Source organism: Bufo gargarizans, chromosome 2 (genome assembly GCF_014858855.1).
Source record: "Bufo gargarizans isolate SCDJY-AF-19 chromosome 2, ASM1485885v1, whole genome shotgun sequence".
In the NCBI taxonomy this organism is placed as follows: Eukaryota; Metazoa; Chordata; class Amphibia; order Anura; family Bufonidae; genus Bufo; species Bufo gargarizans.
In genome coordinates, this window is record NC_058081.1 from 104,719,703 (window position 1) to 104,740,172 (window position 20,470).

General features: G+C 42.8%; 1 protein-coding gene across 2 annotated transcripts in view; it reads left to right on the top strand.

Moving 5' to 3' along the window:
* Positions 1 to 20,470, top strand: part of ITGA11 (integrin subunit alpha 11) — a 129,879-nt gene that overhangs the window by 48,914 nt on the left and 60,495 nt on the right. Inside the window, exons 3-13 of one of the 2 annotated variants that reach the window (XM_044283139.1) lie at positions 1,106 to 1,215; positions 3,139 to 3,230; positions 3,576 to 3,690; positions 5,867 to 5,994; positions 6,604 to 6,752; positions 6,874 to 7,018; positions 7,202 to 7,370; positions 8,827 to 8,897; positions 11,098 to 11,242; positions 17,615 to 17,766; positions 17,898 to 18,038. In XM_044283139.1, coding sequence (XP_044139074.1) covers positions 1,106 to 1,215; positions 3,139 to 3,230; positions 3,576 to 3,690; positions 5,867 to 5,994; positions 6,604 to 6,752; positions 6,874 to 7,018; positions 7,202 to 7,370; positions 8,827 to 8,897; positions 11,098 to 11,242; positions 17,615 to 17,766; positions 17,898 to 18,038 — 1,417 coding nt within the window. Of the gene's footprint in view, positions 1 to 1,105; positions 1,216 to 3,085; positions 3,231 to 3,575; positions 3,691 to 5,866; positions 5,995 to 6,603; positions 6,753 to 6,873; positions 7,019 to 7,201; positions 7,371 to 8,826; positions 8,898 to 11,097; positions 11,243 to 17,614; positions 17,767 to 17,897; positions 18,039 to 20,470 lie in introns of those variants that run through there. The other variant, XM_044283140.1, reaches the window with a different exon arrangement.

Sequence of the window (20,470 nt, forward strand, 5' to 3'; positions counted from 1 at the left end):
ACATGTCCTTGAGAATGTGTTTTTAACCATTGTCATTTTTGTCCTGTGTATCAGTGAGCGATGGGGGTCCCATGTCCCATATTCTCAATGGAGCAGTGGTCGATCATGCGCTCTGGTGCTTCATTCCTATCTTTGGGACTGCTGGGGACCATCAAGCACTGTACTCAGCTTTTCTTCAGCAGTCCCATAGAGATGAAAGGGGTAGTTCACATGATCAAACACCGTTCCATTTATGAGAGGGACACAAGACCGCCATTCTCGTGATCTGTGTGGGTCCCAGCAGTCAGTTCTCCACCAGATACTTATCACCTATCCTGTGGAGAAATGTATCTTGCAATGGTTCAGAGTTGTAGGGCGTGTATTATAGACCAGAGCTACTTTCACAATTCTGGTGCTTGCTATTGGAAGCAGTATACATTTGTAACGGCTAAGCAGAGTTTTCTTCCATCAGATTACTATACCGTATCTGGTGTAAAGATTACATTTCCAAGACTACCTTGTCTAAGTTAGAAATCAAGCACTGTCCAAGTATGGCGCTTGGTGATGGGCTTTAATCCCTAAGCGCCGTACTTGTGTGGTGCTCCTGAGCCTGCAATCTATCAGGAGCATGTCGGGTCCCTCATCCCTGTGGGTCTTAATGTGATCATTTTAGTCGAAAAATTCCCGCCAAAACTGTTGTTCTGTAGAGTAAAAATAGGTTAACTAGGGCCAGACTGGGTCAGTGCAACTAGCAGTGACTAGGTCAGGCTTTCACAGTTATGTACACCTTTGGGGGCAATTTTTTACCATTATTGCATTGTATATTTTAACCCCCTTTCCCTGTACAGCTCCCTCCCTTTCCTTTTCTGTGACGGCATTTTTATTAGAAGTAAGTTGGACTTATCTTATTCATAGATAAATTATGACATAGATAAGTTTGATTTTAGTATTTTTGTTATTAGTATGATTTATAATCCCATGTTACTTTTAGCTGTATTTCACTAAATGATGATTGTATACAGCATTTGTGTAATACATTGTTCTCCACATATGTAGTATGGAAAAGCAGGTTTCTACCAAATGTCTGATATTTACAGGATTTTTATTATTCTCTTACTTCTTGCAGGTTGGTGGTTGGTGCCCCCTTTGATCAAAATGGAGCCCAGAAAACAGGGGACATCTACAGATGTTCAGTCAACAATGATACATCTACTGACTGCAGCAAGCTTGGAATCGGTAGGTGACATACCATCATTTTTTGCGTTCTACCTCAGACTTACAGGTTACACATATTAAATATGATATACAGTTCTCTTTAATTTATTATAGACATATAAAACATTTATTACTTCATGGTGCGATTGCACCCACTGAGTTATCTTCTGTAAGCCGTATAATTGTCCCTTCCTTTAGACCCTCTCAACTACAAAGTGGTTTTCTGACATTTAAAGGAAATGTCACATGAATTTAAAACTTTTCTTACTCACTTATTTGTTTATCTGGAGGACTTTCTTCCTTTTCTGTAGGTGGGCAGCAGCTCACATGAGAAAGTCAAGCACCTGTATATCCTAGTGATGCACTTCAATTAGTTCTTGTTGATTTCTCCTCCTCTGCATACAAAATGGTGGAAGGTGGATCAGGAGAATAAACAGCAGTGGGCGCTACCAAAGACAGAATTGTGATACAGATAAAAAAGGACTATATTTTTATTGCATATATATTGCAATAATATTTCTTTTGAAATGCTCCATTAATTGCTTAGTATTACTCTGTGTGGGATTACTCCTTTAAAAGTTATGTGTAAGTGGATTACATGCAGTAATATATATTACTAATCTACTGTCCATAGCTGAGATTCCTTTGTAAACCAGTTTCACATGCAGTCACATGTCAGTGCTTCTGGTGTTCATATCCTGCTTTTATGATGTCTAGTACTCTGCAAAAATTGGTAATCACACTTCTTCCTGTAGTATAGGGAAGTTACATATCACATGCTCCACTGTTTCCTGGCTCTCCTTTTCTCTACCTGTTTCAGGAGGGAACATGTTTCACATGCTGGGCAGCAGATAAGGTAGATTAAACTAGCCATAGAACAGCACTGAAGTCTGTTAGTAGCAGATCTATGGTGTGTGTGACATTAACGAATAGTAGATGAGCAAAGCCTTCTCTCAGTACCAGATATGTATCGTGTGAGAAGGCAGTGAGTAATTATATCATTACTTTACACCTATTAATACAGGGGCACACAGGCAGCTGTAAATATAAGCAATGGCTATAAGAGGGGAGAGGAATCATGGGAATTGTAGTTTTTTACATGGTGATCCCACCCACAGCAAGCCCTGGCAGCATTAAAACAAAGGTGCTGTACAGATATGGGCACAATAGTGAATAATCTAACTATGGTATTTCTATCAGCTTGGAAAACCCTTTTAAAAATATGCATTAATATATTTTTGTGATCAATGCACCTAAATAAAAAGTGAAGTATGTAAAATTGATATGCAGACCAATGTGTCTTCTTAGTTGCAAACTACAAACAAACCCTGTGTGGGTTCCTGGGTTTACAGGCCCTGCCATTTGGAATTAAAATGTTGCCAAGTACCTAATGCAAGGTAGCAGGAGTTAAAAAAGAAATGAATCAGAGCTTCACCGTAGAATTAGATAACACCCAGTTTGTTTGTAGTCGGTTACCATGGAAACACACAAGTTTACATGGCTTTAGACACAAAACTGTAGAACATTTTTAATAAAGATTATTTACAGAGTTGCTTCACTTTTCATTTTAAATGTATTAAAGCAAAAAAAAAGAATAATAATGTTAAAAAGATGGCCATATGCTTTAAGCACAGCTGAGAGGGGGAATGTGACACATTTCTCTGCTTCCCAAATTCCTTTGAAACTCTACAACTCTTTTGCTGGCACCTCACTAAATGCTGAATCACTTTTATAGGGCATCGGAGCATCACAAAATATTGAATGCATTCTTATTCACACAGTCTACTAGCACACAGGATGCTGTCTTTGTCAGAAACATACATTAGCAATGAGGTCTGTGTGGTAGCTTGGTTGTCTGTAAGGTCTCTGTGGTAACTCAGAGGTTTCTCAGGTCTCTGTGGAGGTCTCAGAAGTCTGTGTCTCTGGTAACTGGAGGTCTCTCAGGCAGGGTGACGCTGTCCAACGTCTCGGAGCGAAAGGACAACATGCGCTTGGGAATGAGCCTAGTCACAAATCCAAAAGATAATAGTTTTGTGGTAATGTCATGTTATGTTATATAGTGTGACTGTGCTGTACTAATGCTTTTAGCTGTCTATCAGACTTATGCTGTATAATGCATTGCCGCATGCCATATCTGGGCCTCTCTACCATGGTTAGGATATTTTGCTATAATCCCCTTCCCCTTAACCCTCCTTGCATGTGTGACCGATATGCAAGGCTGACTTGTGACTTCTCTTGCCTTGGCACTGCATTTAGTAGCTCTTGTTGGAATTATTTTAGGATTCAGCCTTGCATTCTAAAAGCGCTATATTGTTCTATATATTTTATATACAGTATGTTTTAAATGGACAGTCAAAGTGCTGATATATTTTATGTTGCAGGCTTGCAGCCCACTCTGGTCCCATGAATGTGGAAGTTCCTATTATACTACAGGGATGTGCTCCAGGGTCAATGCCAATTTTCGTTTCTCCAGGATTGTGGCTCCTGCTCTTCAAAGTAAGCTTAAGAGGTTGTATTCTTTTTGTATAGACCTGCAAAGGGAGGCATACTTACCTGCTCCCCGGGCCTGGGTCTTGGCTCCTTTCCTCCCCAGTCTCAGCCGCCTCGCTCGGGTCCCCCACTGTCAACATCTGCTTGCACACCGCTGCAACCAATGGCTGGCTATATTGGTGACCCTTTTGTCATGTCAATTGGTCACGTTATGTAAGGAGGGTAGGTTATTGCTGTGGCCAAAGTTTGCCTGGAGGAGATTGACTTCACTCACCATATTACAACCCTACCAGGCAGCATACCTAGTTTAATAGGGTTGATCATGGTGACAGATGCTCTTTAAAAAAATGTTCATCTAAGCATGTACAGTTGCAAGAAAAAGTATGTGAACCCTTTGGAATGATTTCTGCACAAACTGGTCATAAAATGTGATTAGATCTTCATCTAAGTCACAACAATAGACAATCAGTCTGCTTAAATAACACACAAATACTTAAACGTTACCATGTTTTTATTGAACACACCATGTAAACATTCACAGTGCAGGTGGAAAAAGTATGTGAACCCTTGGATTTAATAACTGGTTGAACCTCCTTTGGCAGCAATAACTTAAACCAAATGTTTCCTGTAGTTGCAGATCAGATGGTCAGGAGTAATTCTTGACCATTCCTCTTTACAGAACTGCTTCAGTTCAGCAATATTCTTGGGATGTCTGGTGTAAATCGCTTTCTTGAGGTCATGCCACAGCATCTCAATCGGGTTGAGGTCAGGACTCTGACTGGGCCACTCCAGAAGGCGTATTTTCTTCTGTTTAAGCTATTCTGTTGTTGATTTACGTCTATGCTTTGGGTCGTTGTCCTGTTGCAACACCCATCTTCTGTTGAGCTTCAGCTGGTGGACAGATGGCCTTAAGTTCTCCTGCAAAATGTCTTGATAAACTTGGGAATTCATTTTTCCTTTGATGATAGCAGTCCGTCCAGGCTCTGACTCAGCAAAGCAGCCCCAAACCATGATGCCCCCCCACCATACTTCACAGTTGGGATGAGGTTTTGATGTTGGTGTGCTGTGCCTCTTTTTCTCCACACATAGTGTTGTGTGTTTCTTCTAAACAACTCAACTTTTGTTTTATCTGTCCACAGAATATTTTGCCAGTACTGCTGTGGAATATCCAGGTGCTCTTGTGCAAACTGTAAACGTGCAGCAATGTTTTTTTTGGACAGCAGTGGCTTCCTCTGTGGTGTCCTCCCATGAAATCCATTTTTGTTTAGTGTTTTTCATATCATAGATTCGCTAACAGGGTGTTAGCATATGCCAGAGACTTTTGTAAGTCTTTAGCTGACACTCTAGGATTCTTCTTCACCTCATTTAGCAGTCTGCGCTGTGCTCTTGCAGTCATTTTTACAGGACGGCCACTTCTAGGGAGAGTAGCAGCAGTGCTGAACTTTCTCCATTTATAGACAATTTGTCTTACTGTGGACTGATGAACAGCAAGGCTTTTGGAAATACTTATATAACCCTTTCCAGCTTGCACTCCAATTAGCTCTTGGATATGTCATTAGTCTAGGGGTTCACATACTTTTTCCACCTGCACTGTGAATGTTTACATGGTGTGTTCAATAAAAGCATGGTAACATTTAATTCTTTGTGTGTTATTAGTTTAAGCAGACTGTGATTGTCTATTGTTATGACTTAGATGAAGATCAGATCACATTTTATGACCAATTTGTGCAGAAATCCATATCATTCCAAAGGGTTCACATACATTTTCTTGCAACTGTACGTGTTGTGAATGAGAGAATGAATGAGCTATTGCAGCTGCTTATCTGATCAGGCATGTTCATATCCAAGTCAGGGGGTCCCATACACATTAGATGGTTGACTGATCAGAGTGATCGCTGACATAATCTAACATGTATGGCCAGCTATATATGCAGTTAATAAACATGAAATACATGAGAAATACTCTTTATTATAAGCAGTGCTAATTTTCCTACCATAAATATGATTTGTTTTATCACATGTGAGGTGGATACATCCTTTAGAGAGGTGAAGGCTCATTGATCTGCTCTTAGCACGGTACAATATACCTGGCTAGTGGCTAGTTCTTAACTCAACATTTTAAATAACTGTAGTACAGATGCCATGGAGCTACAAAACTTACTAGCACACTCTCTTTCATTAGAATGTCCAACTTTCATGGATATTGTCATTGTTCTGGATGGATCCAACAGCATCTACCCTTGGGAAGAAGTGCAAGGCTTCCTCATCAGCATCCTACAGAAATTCTACATCGCTCCTGGGCAGATACAGGTATAAATGTTAAAAGGGAAATCCTCTAATGTATCAAAGCTGCATTAAGCCTAAGGGTAGGTTCACACTTACTTTAAACTGATCTGGTAGGATGTCTCAGCAAAGAACAGCTTGAGCTCACCGGATCCAGCCTAGTCGGATAGTGCCAGAGCTCACTGTGTCTGACTTACCCGGATACTGCCGTTGACTATAATCGGGTCCGGCAGGGATCCAGCCACTTTTTGGCATGAGTGCTGGGTTTTGACCAGATAAAAACTATTGCATGCAATGCTTTTTCTCTTGCCAAAACATTATGCCAGAAAGTGGCCAGTTCCCCAACGGATCCAGCCTAGCCTAATTGACTATAATAAGATCCGGCGGAGAATGTGGCGGGGGAAAAAAACATTGCATACAATAGTTTTTGTTCACCATAACCCAGCATTCATGCTAGAATGTGGCCGGATCCTAACCAGATCCCATTATAGCCAATGAGGTCCGGTGGTGAACCGTAGTATCCGGCTACGTTGGACCCGGTGAGCTCCAGCAGGCTGTTCTCCCCCGGAGCAGCCTGCCCGATCTGTTTGATGCAAGTGTGAACCTACCCTAATACTTTCTTGTGTTGTGTGATAGGTTGGAGTGCTGCAGTACGGAGAGAAGGTGGTCCATGAATTTTTCTTAAAAGACTTTCGCTCAGTGAATGAGGTAGTGGATGCTGCTAAACGTATTGAGCAAAGGGGAGGAGAAGAGACTCGAACTGCTTTGGGGATTGAGAAAGCCTGGTGAGGATATATGGACTTGTGTATATGGAGTAATGATATGCATTTCATCTTCAGTTCTGAACCTCTATGTATGTCTCAGAAATGTATGAGAATAAGCATTGATACTTCTGATCTTGCATAGTACTGAAGCTTTCCAGCATGGTGGGCGAAAGGGAGCCAAGAAAGTGATGATCGTTATTACAGATGGAGAGTCTCACGACAGCCCAGATCTGAAGAGAGTAATAGAGAGAAGCGAAAGAGACAACATAACACGTTATGCAGTGGCAGTAAGTAGATGTCTCTACTTATGGAACCTTATCTTAAAAGGGTTGTATGAAACAGAACGACTCTTTTCCATGGTCAGCCTCTGGTATTGTGGATAAAACTCTTTTACTTGAATGGTGCTGATCACCATTCAATCCAATACTAGTACAGTGGACAGAGTATAATATGCTTTTCTTTATTCTCAGGTTTTGGGCTATTATAATAGGAGAAAGATTAATCCTGAAGCTTTTCTCAATGAGATCAAGTTCATTGCCAGTGATCCTGATGACAAACATTTCTTTAAAGTGACAGATGAAGCTGCTCTGAAGGACATTGTGGATGCACTCGGTGAAAGAATATTCAATCTAGAAGGAGGTATATTTATCTGCACGGATTTCCCTGACGAGTAATTTTCAGTTCTTTTCTGTACAATGCATGTATTACACAAATATTATTATGTACATATGCAATAAGCCCACTAAGGCTACTTTCACACTTGCGCTTGATCGGATCCGTTCTGAACGGATCCGATCATATTAATGCAGACGGAGGCTCCGTTCAGTACGGATCCGTCTGCATTAATAACTTAGAAAAAATTCTAAGTGTGAAAGCAGCCTGAGCGGATCCGTTCAGACTTTCAATGTAAAGTCAATGGAGGACGGATCCGCTTGAAGATTGAGCCATAGGGTGACATCTTCAAGCGGATCCGTTCCCATTGACTTACATTGTAAGTCTGAACGGATCCGCTCGCCTCCGCACGGCCAGGCGGACAGCTGAACGCTGCAAGCAGCGTTCAGCTGTCCGCCTGTCCGTGCGGAGGCGAGCGGAGCGGAGGCTGAACGCCGCCAGACTGATGCAGTCTGAGCGGATCCGCTCCATTCAGACTGCATCAGGGCTGGACGGAGGCGTTTGGGTCCGCTCGTGAGCTCCTTCAAACGGAGCTCACGAACGGACCCATGAACGCTAGTGTGAAAGTAGCCTAAGTTCTAACTCATCATGATGTACAACTAGTCCTGAGTGCAAAAATATTCAAAGTTATAAGTACTAGATTTCTAGAGATGGTCTTTGATCCAGGGAGTTATTCACATTTGGAATCAGAAAGAATTTTTCCCTAAGATGAGGAAAATTGTCTTTCACCTTATCTGGGTTTTTGCCTTCATGTGGGTCAACTTTGCAGGCTGAACTGGATGGACATATGTCTTTTTCAGCCTTACAAACGATGTTACTCTTTAATGTCGATGAAATAGATCCAAAAGGTCAAGGTGGCTATTATGAGCTGTTAGTAGTTCAAAGATACAGGATGTACTTCGCCGGCACAAACTAAGTCTTGTGTAGGATAATTTGGGCATTTATATCTGTAGGGCAGGAAAAGAGTATTTGGGGGTCAATGGAAAATAGGATATTTTGTTTCATGTATGATCTATGTAGATCAGTATATTTGAGAAGAAGAGAGAAGGATTGTTCTGGATGTGGAGACGTTGGAATGTAGGAAGTAGGTGCTCTAGAGTGCCCTGCCAAGATAAAGAACCACGATGATGTGATAGCAGTGTACATTGTTGAGCTGGAGTAGTCAAATAAGGACCATTGGGGTAGAAATTTTAAAATTGAAAAATATTTTAATGTATTTAAAATCTGAAATGTTCCCCTAAATGTTCTCTTATATCATTATCTGTTTTTCTAATCATATCGCTTTACATTTCTCTAACTATAGTTATATTAAATTATATTTTAAATCTGTATCCATTTTAAACACATCTTTTGCCACACTTCATTTGCAAGAATTTACAGAAATGTTTCAGTTCCTCAAGTTATAATTATATTTTAATTGCAGGAACCAATAAAAATGAGACATCGTTTGGGCTTGAAATGTCCCAGGCTGGGTTTTCCTTGCATGTAGTGGAGGTGAGTATAGAGGTTTGTAAGGTTATATACAGAGAGGAAATGGAAAATATTGAAAATAAGAAGAGTGCCCCATATCAGTCAAATCATATTCCAAATATGAAGATAAAAACCTATTAACTATTGATTAGGTGGTTGTTTCAAAGCAATGAAATCATAAATCATTCATGTCAAATATGCCTAGATGCAACAATTAGCCCAGATTTACTGATCCTGCAGATGTCATAAACCTAGTGCTAGGTTTATGACATCCTAGTGCTAGGTTTATGGCTAACCTCTGGCACTCCAGCTGTGGTGAAACTATGACTCCCAGCATGCTCCATTCATTTCTATGGAGTTCTGAGAACAGCGAAGCAAGTGTATACATCTTGGCAGTTGTAGTTTTGCCACAGCTGGAGTGCCGGAGGTTAGCCATCACAGCACTAGACACTTTTCTCTCACTCTATACCAACTTTTGGTTGGCTTCCTTTGAGACAGAAATCTATGCCAGAATTGTTGCGCAATTTGGGCGCAAAAGCAAGAAAAGATCTTTAAAACCATGAGAAATTGATACAATTAACTATGGGATAGACAATACAAAGTTGACGTTCACTGTTGAAAAATGCTTCTTATATAACTATATAAGCTTACCTTTCCTAAATGCTGGTTGAGTGATATCTCAGACACAGTCAGCCCTTTACTCAGGCCTGGGCCTCACAAAATGACCTCATAATAACCTGAACGTAAGGTCCAAGTCCTCAAGCCACAAATCCATTTCATAAGTGGATGAATTAAATGTTCCCTATTTCTGTAGAAATGTTCTCCCTTTCTTGGCTTCTTTGTGGTTTGGAATAGAAATTATTGTATTGTAGGGTTTCGCTCTGGTCGATAGGGTAAGCGGATGCAGTACAGAGGCAAAAGACAAGTTCTTAACGCAAAACTTTAGTGTTTATTCACACTTGAGGCAAATGCACAAAACATTGCGTTACTTTGCAGTCTTGGTGTTACTTCACACGAATTGGAAAGTTCATATAAGACAAGTCACCTTGATGTCAGTTCTGCCTCCAGAAGTCCATGGCAGGCTTTAGTGGGCCTGTTTCCTCAGCCCATAGGTCTCAGCCCTCCAACCTGGCACCAAGCCTCAGATCCCAACACAAAGATCCTGCTGCTGAGCCCAGCTGCCTATTTAAGGACTGCCAGGTGCTGCCAAAAATCCGGACAGGCAATTAAAATCCAGTCCGGTATTTGACCCCACCTGGCTGCAAATCAGCCCAGAAGCACACGCTGGGAGGAAAATATCTTATTTCCCAGACCTTTCCCCTCACTGTGTCACAGTATAAATTATATGTAAGGGATTAAAAAACTTTGTAAAATGGCAAAATTATCTTCCACGTGATGTTAGAATCTGCTATACATTGGGATAAACACCACCACTGATGTAGTGATCTTCATAATGATGAGTTAAAGGAGTTGTCTCCTTTAGAAAACACATTTTTAAAGGGGCTTTCCGATACATTTTAGGTAATCAGTCCTTTGTACTATCCTCCACTGCACTCACATGGGCTGCAGGCTCTTCCCTCTGGGTCCTGAGCAGATGTGTGCCCTTTTCTTACTGTTCAGCTGCATAATAGTAAATGCAGCTGAACAGGAAGAGAATAGGCACCCAACTGGATTGCCGGAGTGAGGGACAGGTAAGTACAAACTAAATAATCTTTGTTCCACAGGATAGTACAAAGGACTGATTACCTAAAATGCCAGAAGAACCATTTTAAATAACTTATTAGAGATGTGTGGATTGAGAGAGAAGAGAACCTCCATCAATTTGCCAAAGTGAACAGCAGCTACAGAGAAGGTCTCACTGGAGGATACAGCATGTCTATGTCTTATATAGACAATCCATTTCTTTCAATAGACACCATGTAATGCTTCATTTGAGCTGTGGTGGCACTGCAGGAAAATTGCTTTTAGGTTCTCCTGCAAATTACAGCTGATCACTAGGATCCCAACAGTGAGAAAACCTATGAGCAGGTTAACATAACTTGGAGCCATCTAAGAAAAAGGGAATTACCATAGCCAACAATCATTTTGTGATGGACGGGACTCATGTACAATTCTATGCTCATGTACAACTTTGTGGACCAGTGTTCTGCGCATATCAAATGTAAGACTTGCATTCACCAGTTATTTATATGTGACAAATTTGTGGCATGCACTTTCTTTCTAGGATGGGATTTTGCTTGGAGCTGTTGGTGCATATGACTGGAATGGGGCTGTTCTGAAAGAGACCAGTAGTGGGAAGGTGATACCTCGAAGAGAATCTTACCTCAAAGAGTTTCCTGATGAGCTAAAGAACCATGGAGCTTATCTTGGTAATCCTGGTAGATAGAAAGTCAACAGATTGTGACCATAGATAACTTTTCTCTGTATTCTGAACACTCGTTGTGTTGTCCAACTAGGTTAGATGTTAAAAAAAAAGAAGGAATTATATCATGGTAATTTTTTTAAACTTTGCTTACTACACTTCTTTATGACCAAATTAGAAAATGAAAAAGTAGTATATGATGTTTTACACATGGGCCCTCTCATTTGTCTCTGGCTGCTTTTATATTAGATGGCCTCCAAGAAGCCATTGCTATGAAGCCTGCCAAGAGCAGGTGGGGAGTGGGACCGCTCGTCCACATTTTGCTCAAATGCTAAAAACAGCGCTTGGAAAAGGGAGCATTTCTTGGTTGCCTGGTCTGTGTGTAATGCTGGAAAGCCTCTCATTTCTGAAGATATTGGGTTGAGGAAATTGGAGGTCTTTGCTTAACCAAGAAGGACACCTTCTCCCAGATAGGAATTGTAGTTTGGGCATAGGTTGGAGGTTACTGATCTACAGTAGGACTCGAGTTTACTGAGGGATTGAAAGCTACCTCATAGTCATCTGATTGTGATAATGTTCACTAAATGAGCTGAGACGGTTGGCCTTTTTACAGCAGGTCTTACATTTTTCATTTTGAATATAATAAGTTATCGGCTCCAGCCAAATGTGTCACCTGGCAGCATATAGACCTGGACAAACCTGTCTGCTTATACAATTAGAAACCAATGAGGCGTATAATATCAAATGTATTCAATCTTGGCAAGTCATAGTTACCCATAATGGAGTTTACAAACTTAAATGCCTCAAGGTGAATTCTGCTAATATAGAAAATTAATCTTCAGCTTTACTTGCCTAGATCCCTTAAAACCTCTATTGGCTCAAAACACATTTTTCCCCAATTTCTCTCTGATTTTTTAGCGACCCCTTACATCTCATCTGATGGGCACAGTCTATACCTTCACATGAACTATGTATCTATTTGTTGTAAGACACTTCTAGGAGATATAGATCATTAATTCTAAATGCTTCCTAATAATATTTGGCTGAAACAGTTAACTTTTATGGCGGGATTTCGCCTATCAGTAAATTACCCCATGTTAAAAACAGAGGATTATGGGCCTCACGAGTTAATTCCCCGCACTGAATTTTGATCTATGTCTTGGAACATCACTTGGAAAAATTGAGGGGGAAATATAAGTGTTTTATATCCGCAATGTCCAGGATGGATCTTATTGCTTTGGGTCCTGTGGAAAAGACGTCTGGCCTCCTGCCTGGAGTTGCTCACCACCACATTTGCTGCAGGGGGAATGTGTGAGAGCTGCTCCTGCATTAGTATTGTTTTACCCCCATACCTCAGGCTTGTACAATAATGTTATGGAAGGCACCGAGCCAGTAGTCTCAAACCAAGCTTTGCAAAAAACAAAAGTCCTCTGCCCGGGCAGAATCTTCAAAGTATTCCTCACCTTTAATGTTAACTCTTCTCACTTCTAGTGGTTTTGACTCAGCAATTTCACAGAATCATTTAAATAACTGAGAAATTTTAAAGCATATTGCATTAGACTTCTTACAGAAATGTATCCTCAAAGATCATGCTATAGACCAGGCCATATAGCATACGTCATGGATGAGACATGTACCTAGATCTATACAGGGGAGCACCCAGGAATTTTGTCTAGGGGGGTCCGAAAGGCAAAAAAATGTGGCATGTGTAGTGTGCTGTGCTAATTCAATTTTTCAAAGCCCCCTTTATATTTAAAACGGCAGGGACGGGGGTGTAGCGTGTTGCGCTGATTCTTTTACTTGGCTATTCTAAAAGCTCTGCAGGAAAATAACAATAACACATTTTTTGGGCTGCCCATTATTGAAAGCCCCTCCTACATATAATAGGCCACTCCCAACAAACACTGTACAGCTGACATTCTATAGTTGCGGCCTGTCTCTACACATCATACGGAGAGGGGGGGTCTGTCCTGGCTGCACTGCCTGCTTCACATCATACAATAGAAAGCAGTCTGCAGCCAGGAAGCTCCTCCGCTCTCCTCCTTCCCCAGATCCTGCTCAAGGCCTGTGGTTCCCCCCACCATCTGCCTGCTGCCCCCTTTGGCTGTCCTCACCCAGCTCTGAATCCTCCTTCTGCAAATGGCAGGAGGAGGAGCCAGCGCATCTACATAACGCCCCATACCTCTTACATCCAGTGATGTCTGTTGTAGACGTTCTCTTTCCTCGTCTTCTCCATTCAGACCAGACCGCCATGATGATTTTTAAGCCATCTCCCATCTCTGCAGAGATTAACAAACAGACATTAGTTTCCCACATTTCCATCATCTTCACATCTTCTGAACACCCTTTCCTGCCACCCCCAATACTGTGCCCGCTGTGCCCCCAATACTATACTGCAGAAACAGTCCCCCTGGAAATACTGCTGCCACACAGATAGTGCCCCAATACTGTGCCCGCTGTGCCCCCAATACTATACTGCAGAAACAGTCCTCCTGGAAATACTGCTACCACACAGATAGTGCCCCAATACTGTGCCCGCTGTGCCCCCAATACTATACTGCAGAAACAGTCCCCCTGGAAATACTGCTACCACACAGATAGTGCCCCAATACTGTGCCCGCTGTGCCCCCAATACTATACTGCAGAAACAGTCCCCCTGGAAATACTGCTACCACACAGATAGTGCCCCAATACTGTGCCCACTGTGCCCCCAATACTATACTGCAGAAACAGTCCCCCTGGAAATACTGCTACCACACAGATAGTGCCCCAATACTGTGCCCACTGTGCCCCCAATACTATACTGCAGAAACAGTCCCCCTGGAAATACTGCTACCACACAGATAGTGCCCCCTTCAACAATTATTGGCACACAGTGCTCTAGAAAAATAACTGCGCCCAGACACTACTAGTATAAAGATAATGTCCCCCAAAAATTATTGTACCCCCGCCTAGTACCCGCTGTTGAGCTAATGTCCCCATAATGTATGCCAGTATAAAATACCCCTATATAGTGCCCCAGTAAATGCCCTCATAGTGCTCCTCTCCCCTTCCCCATAGTGTCGCCCATAATATGCCAGTAAAAAATGCCCCTTCTAAGTGCCACCATATGCCCCAATAGTGCTCACCATAATGTGCCAGTAAAAAAATGCCCCCTTAGTGCCACCAGATGCAATAATGCTCCCATAATGTGCCAATAAGAATAAAGGCCCCTTTAGAGCCCCCACTTCCCCTTAGTGCCCCAAATAATGCCCCTATAGTGCCACCAGATGCCCCATAGTGCCGTTCTCCCCTATAGTGCCCCCCATAATGTGTAAAAAAAAAAGCCCCTTTAGAGCCCCCATAGTGCTCCTCTCCCCCATGGTGCCCCCCAAATAATGCCCCCATAGTGCCGTTCTCCCCTTTACTGCCCCCCATAGTGCCGTTCTCCCCTTTACTGCCCCCCATAGTGCCATTCTCCCCTTTACTGCCCCCCATAGTGCCGTTCTCCCCTTTACTGCCCCCCATAGTGCCGTTCTCCCGTTTACTGCCCCCGATAGTGCCGTTCTCCCTTATACTGCCCCCTATAGTGCCGTTCTCCCCTTTAATGCCCCCATAGTGCCATTCTCCCCTTTACTGCCCCCCATAGTGCCGTTCTCCCCTTTAGTGCCCCCATAGTGCCGTTCTCCCCTTTAGTGCCCCCATAGTGCCGTTCTCCCCTTTAGTGCCCCCATAGTGCCGTTCTCTCCTTTAGTGCCCCTTTAGTGCCCCCGTAGTGCCGTTCTCCCCTTTAGTGCCCCCATAGTGCAGTTCTCCCCTTTAGTGCTCCCATAGTGCAGTTCTCCCCTTTAGTGCCCCCATAGTGCAGTTCTCCCCTTTAGTGCCCCCATAGTGCAGTTCTCCCCTTTAGTGCCCCCATAGTGCAGTTCTCCCCTTTAGTGCCCCCATAGTGCAGTTCTCCCCTTTAGTGCCCCCATAGTGCAGTTCTCCCCTTTAGTGCCCCCATAGTGCAGTTCTCCCCTTTAGTGCCCCCATAGTGCCAGCTCCCCCCCCCCTCAAAAAAAATAAATAAATAAATAAATACACCGATACTTACCAACAGCGATGCGATGCAGCCTCTTCCGGCCCGTGTCCCTGCTGTGTGCTGCCCGGCTCAGGCGGCGCGATGATGATGTCATCGCGCCGCCAGAGCCGGCCTCTGATAGGCTGCAGGCATTAGTGCCTGCGGCCTATCAGAAGAACAGGGGAGGGACACACCTCTCCCTCCCCTGCCGCAGCACAGATATGGAGATGAGCGCTTGCACAATGGAAGCGCTCATCTCCTACTGCCCCCCCGCCCCACCACCACTGCAGCCGCAATTACATCCAGGGCCGCGCCGCCTGTGGTGATCGGCGGTGCGGCCCTGAAGGATTAAAAAAAATTTTTATGACTGGTTGTCTAGGGGGGGTCCAGACCCGCTGGACCCCCCCTGTAGGTGCGCCACTGGATCTATATATAATCTTCTCAAGTAAGGCTCATCTCTGTGCACAGGGTTGAAAACATATGCAACTGTATACCTCTGCAGTCCTATCCTGTTATTGACTTTTATTGTCAGGAAATGCTGTCACCCCTCATGACATGTCTGTTTTAGGCCTCATGCACACGACTGTATGTATTTTGCAGTCCGCAAATTACAGATTTTGTCCATGCATCTGCATTTTTTGCGGGCCCATTGACTTCAATGGGTCCGTGGTCTGCATTTTGCAGGCAAGTATAGGACATCTTCTATCTTCTTGTGTAATGGACATTTAGATGTGCAAAGCACATGGATCATCCGTGTGCTTTCTGCATCTGTATGTCTGTTCCACAAAAAATGCAAACCATGTACCCATTGAAGCCAATGGGTCTGCATGGGCTGCATCCAGATTTTGCGAATCTGTGATTTGCATGCCACAAAATGGCATTGTGCATGGGGCCTTAGTAACTATTTGCATTCACCATCAGTGTTGCCAGTATCGGACTGTGCATGGACACACCACCAACTGGTAACACCTAGATCAGTGGTGGCAAACCTGTGGCATGGGTGCCAGAGGTGGCACTCCGGGCCCTCTCTGTGGGCACCACGCCCTGGAAAAATGTGCATATTGGTACGCCTTAGACCTTTCCTGCCATTCATCAGCGCAGGGCGCACTATGAACAGCACAGGCAGCGCACTGAATGTAGGCTATTATAGCTAAATAATAAAGTACATGGAAGATATACTGTATTGGACTGTAGTATTCAGGTTACATTGTGTTGGCACTTTGCGATAAATCAGTGGGTTTTGGGTTAGATAGATAGATAGATAGATAATTAGATATGTAGAATATATAGATAGCTATGTAGAATAGATAGATAGATAGATAGATAATTAGATATGTAGAATATATAGATAGCTATGTAGAATAGATAGATAGATAGATAGATAGATAGATAGATAGATAGATAGATATTAGATAGATAGATCTGGGTAGGTTTTTGGCATAAAAAAAAAATATATATATATATAGGTGAAACTCGAAAAATTAGAATATTGTGCAAAAGTCCATTTATTTCAGTAATGCAAATTAAAAGGAATTGCATTAATGCAACTTAAAATTAGAATTTTGTGAAAAGGTTCAATATTCTAGGCTCAAAGTGTCACACTCTAGTCAGCTAATTAATCCATACCCCCTGAGCAAAGGGGACCTGAGATTGTGACTTTGGGGTTTCATAAGCTGTAAGCCATAATCATCCAAATTACAACAAATAAAGGCTTGGCATAGCTCGCTTTGCATGTAAGGAGTCTATCATATATTAGTTTCACCTTTTAAGTTGCATTACTGAAATAAATGAACTTTGCACGATATTCAGATTTTTCGAGTTTCACCTGTACACCTGATGTATTGACAAAATGTGGTGTAAACTTGGGCTAAGCTGAATGGGCTGGTGTGTGCCGAATTATAAACTCGCTCTCTATACACCTCCAACCCTTGAAATTTCGACTAAGCAGCCAACCTTTTTAAAACAAGTAAACAGCACAAATGTTAAATGTTGCGTAGATTTATCAGAACTGGTGTAAAGGAAAACTGGCTTAGTTGCCCATAGCGACCAATCAGATTTCATTTTTCAGATTTTCTTTGTAAAATGAAAGGTGGAATCTGATTGGTTGCTTTGGGCAACTAAGCCGGTTTTCCTTTACACCATATTTTATAAATCTCCCCCTGGTTTATAGACCATAGAATCCATTTACTTTCTCTGATAGCCTTATTGATCTCATTTAATACCATACAATTTTAGATTTGGGAACCGCTAGTCGCTCGATTATTATATACTGTAGGTCTCACTATGTCGTCAGTGCCTGATATTTCTTAGGTTGATCATAATCTCTATCTTGGGCAGGTTACACGGTGACATCTGTTATGACACCACAGCGAGCCAGATTGTATGTTGCTGGAGCCCCACGGTTCAACCACACAGGAAAAGTCATCATCTTCAGCATGCAGGGAATGGACAACAATCTCATCATCCACCAGTCTCTCGTAGGGGATCAGGTAATCTCATGACATGATAACAGACCTGTAATCGGGGGACTGGTACATTGTGTTCTGACATCCCCATTTCTTTTCTACCATAGTACAATGGATGATTATGACTTTTTATGATTTTCTTCTGTCCTTGGTAGATTGGATCATATTTTGGCAGTGAAATTGGCTCTGTAGACGTGGATGGCGATGGAGTAACTGATGTCCTTTTGGTTGGAGCACCAATGTTCTTCAGTGATGGACGGGAGCGTGGTCGTGTGTCTGTATACGTCATGAGAGAAGTAAGTGTCTGGACAACAATTTTCCATTATGGATGTCATAGAGCAGAGAGGCTCAACCTGCGGCCCTCCAGCTGTTGCAAAACTACAACTCCCAGAAAGCCCTAATAGCTGTAGGCTGTATAAGAATGCTAAGAGTTGTAGTGTTGCAACAGCTGGAGGGCCACAAGTTGTGCATCCCTGTCATAGAGTGGGGTCCGGTGCTCTGGACTCCGCTTTATGAACCAGAGCAATCGAACTGCTGCAAAAAGCAGGTCTTTAAAGTGACCATCTATTACATGGTCACCTTGTCGTCCCCTGGAATGAGCAGTATTGTATACTACAGTGACCGCTGCAGGATAAAAAAAAAAAATTCCAATAGTTATGACAACTAATTGCTGTGTTTGGCTGTGTCCGCCAGTCCCATAGACTTCCAATGGATTGGCAGGACACATGTCTGACCGCTCCTCCATTCAAACTCCTCTACACCATGGTCAAGAAGTAAAGAAGTACAGGCAACACCCATACCCCCCTTGCACCATTTTAGTGATCATGGGGGTTTCTGGGAAAAGCTATTTAGATCCATTAGCCACTTAATGGTGACTTACTGTAATGGTGACAGTCCACTTCCTTCTTATTTGACATTGGGAAGTTTTTGGATAGAGACTGTACTCTAACCCTGGGTTCACACCTGAGCGTTTCTGAGACGCGCGTTTTACGCGCGTATTTGTCGCGCGTTTTTATGCGCATTTTTTTAAATAGTAAACGCGCGTTTAACGCGCGTTTGTGTGATTGACTGCAGTGTTGTCCAATGAGTCTATGGGCCAAAACGCGCGACAAACGCCCCAAAAAAAGCTCAAGAACTTGTTTATGCGTCGGGCGTTTTACAGCGCGTTCAAACGCGCTGTAAAACGCTCAAGTGTGAACCAGGGCCATAGGGAAGCATTGGTTTTCACGCGTTGAGCGTTTTACAGCGCGTTTGAACGCGCTGTAAAACGCTCAGGTGTGAACTTAGGGTAAAGGGTCCTTTACATGGGCTGAGAATCGCAAAGACAATCTCTATCCAGAGTTCATAGGAACACTCGTCAGCGATTATCTGGCGGTGTGAATGTACAGCCAATTATCCGATGTACAAGCGTTTCGATCTTTTGTGCACACACAAAAATCGTTTGCTGGTAGCAGATTGTGCAGTGTAATCATGATTTGATGCTGGCAAACAACGAGTCAGTATGGGGAAGAGCGATGACCTCCCAATACTCTGGAGGAGATCACTGCATGTAAATGGACAGGTCTCCTCCACTAGCAAGCAGCAGATTGTCAGGAAGGAACCCTTCCTTCCCAACCATCTGCTGCTCTGTCGTCCCATGTAAAGGGGCCTTAAAACTGGCCATACACATTCAATAGCTGTCTGGCCGAGCAGTTGTTCGACCGACAGCTATCTCTTCCATCTACACGTTTGTGTCTTTGTATGCTATGTGGAAAGTGGAGAAAACCTATGCCAGGCACTTCAGGTGGTGGCTTATATCCTGGGACAACAAAAGGATTGGGCAAAAATGTTCATTTCCCCCAATCCTAGTCTCCCCTAGGAAAGGAGAGTCAGGAGCGTCCCACACTCATTAGTGTGTTGGCCAAACCCGCCGTCCTTAGCAGGTTCTGCCGACCAAAGTATAATGTGTATGGCCAGCTTAAAGGTCATATACATAAGCTAACTGGACAAACACCTCTTATGAGCAGCTTCCTGTATAGCTTTTTTATTAACTGCCAAGAAAATATACTTCCAAGCAGCTGTTCATATTGTACTCATTAATAATTGTGACTTAATCCACCTCGTAATCCTCCACCTCACAGCCACAAGCCCACCAATAGCTGAACTGTTAGAAATAGATTGTCAAAACTGCACAACAGTTTCAACCATGGGTGTTATAAAATCAGAAGAAAAAGAAGCATTGCTCCCTACAATTGCATGTACAAAAAAAAAATATTGTATTTCCAACAGTTTTTTATTAATTAATCTATATGATTTGTATAAATTGTTGACAGATCTGCTTTGAACCAGACAGGGCTTATGTCCCCACTTCCTGGACCTTCTCCATGTACATATTTCTCATGCTCTTAGAAGGACAAGGAGACATTTTTGTGAACTCTACATGATGTCATCTGGCGTCCATGAGTGCTCTGGTCTTTGAGTTGAATTGTATGATGTTTAGTCCTTTGACTAGTATGCAGAGCAAATGTATATTTCAACAGGAAACATTCAATGGATTGTTAAAGATTTTTATGGTTATGATCAATGTCTGATTGGCAGGGGTCTGACACGTCCACCTTCAATGGTCAGCTGTTCCCGAAATACTCTGGTACCAACTGTGTAGTGGACAGAGCTGATTACTGCAGATCTGCCTTCATTCAATTCAATTCCCTTCTGGAGCCAGAGCTACTTGGGAACAGCTGATTGGCAG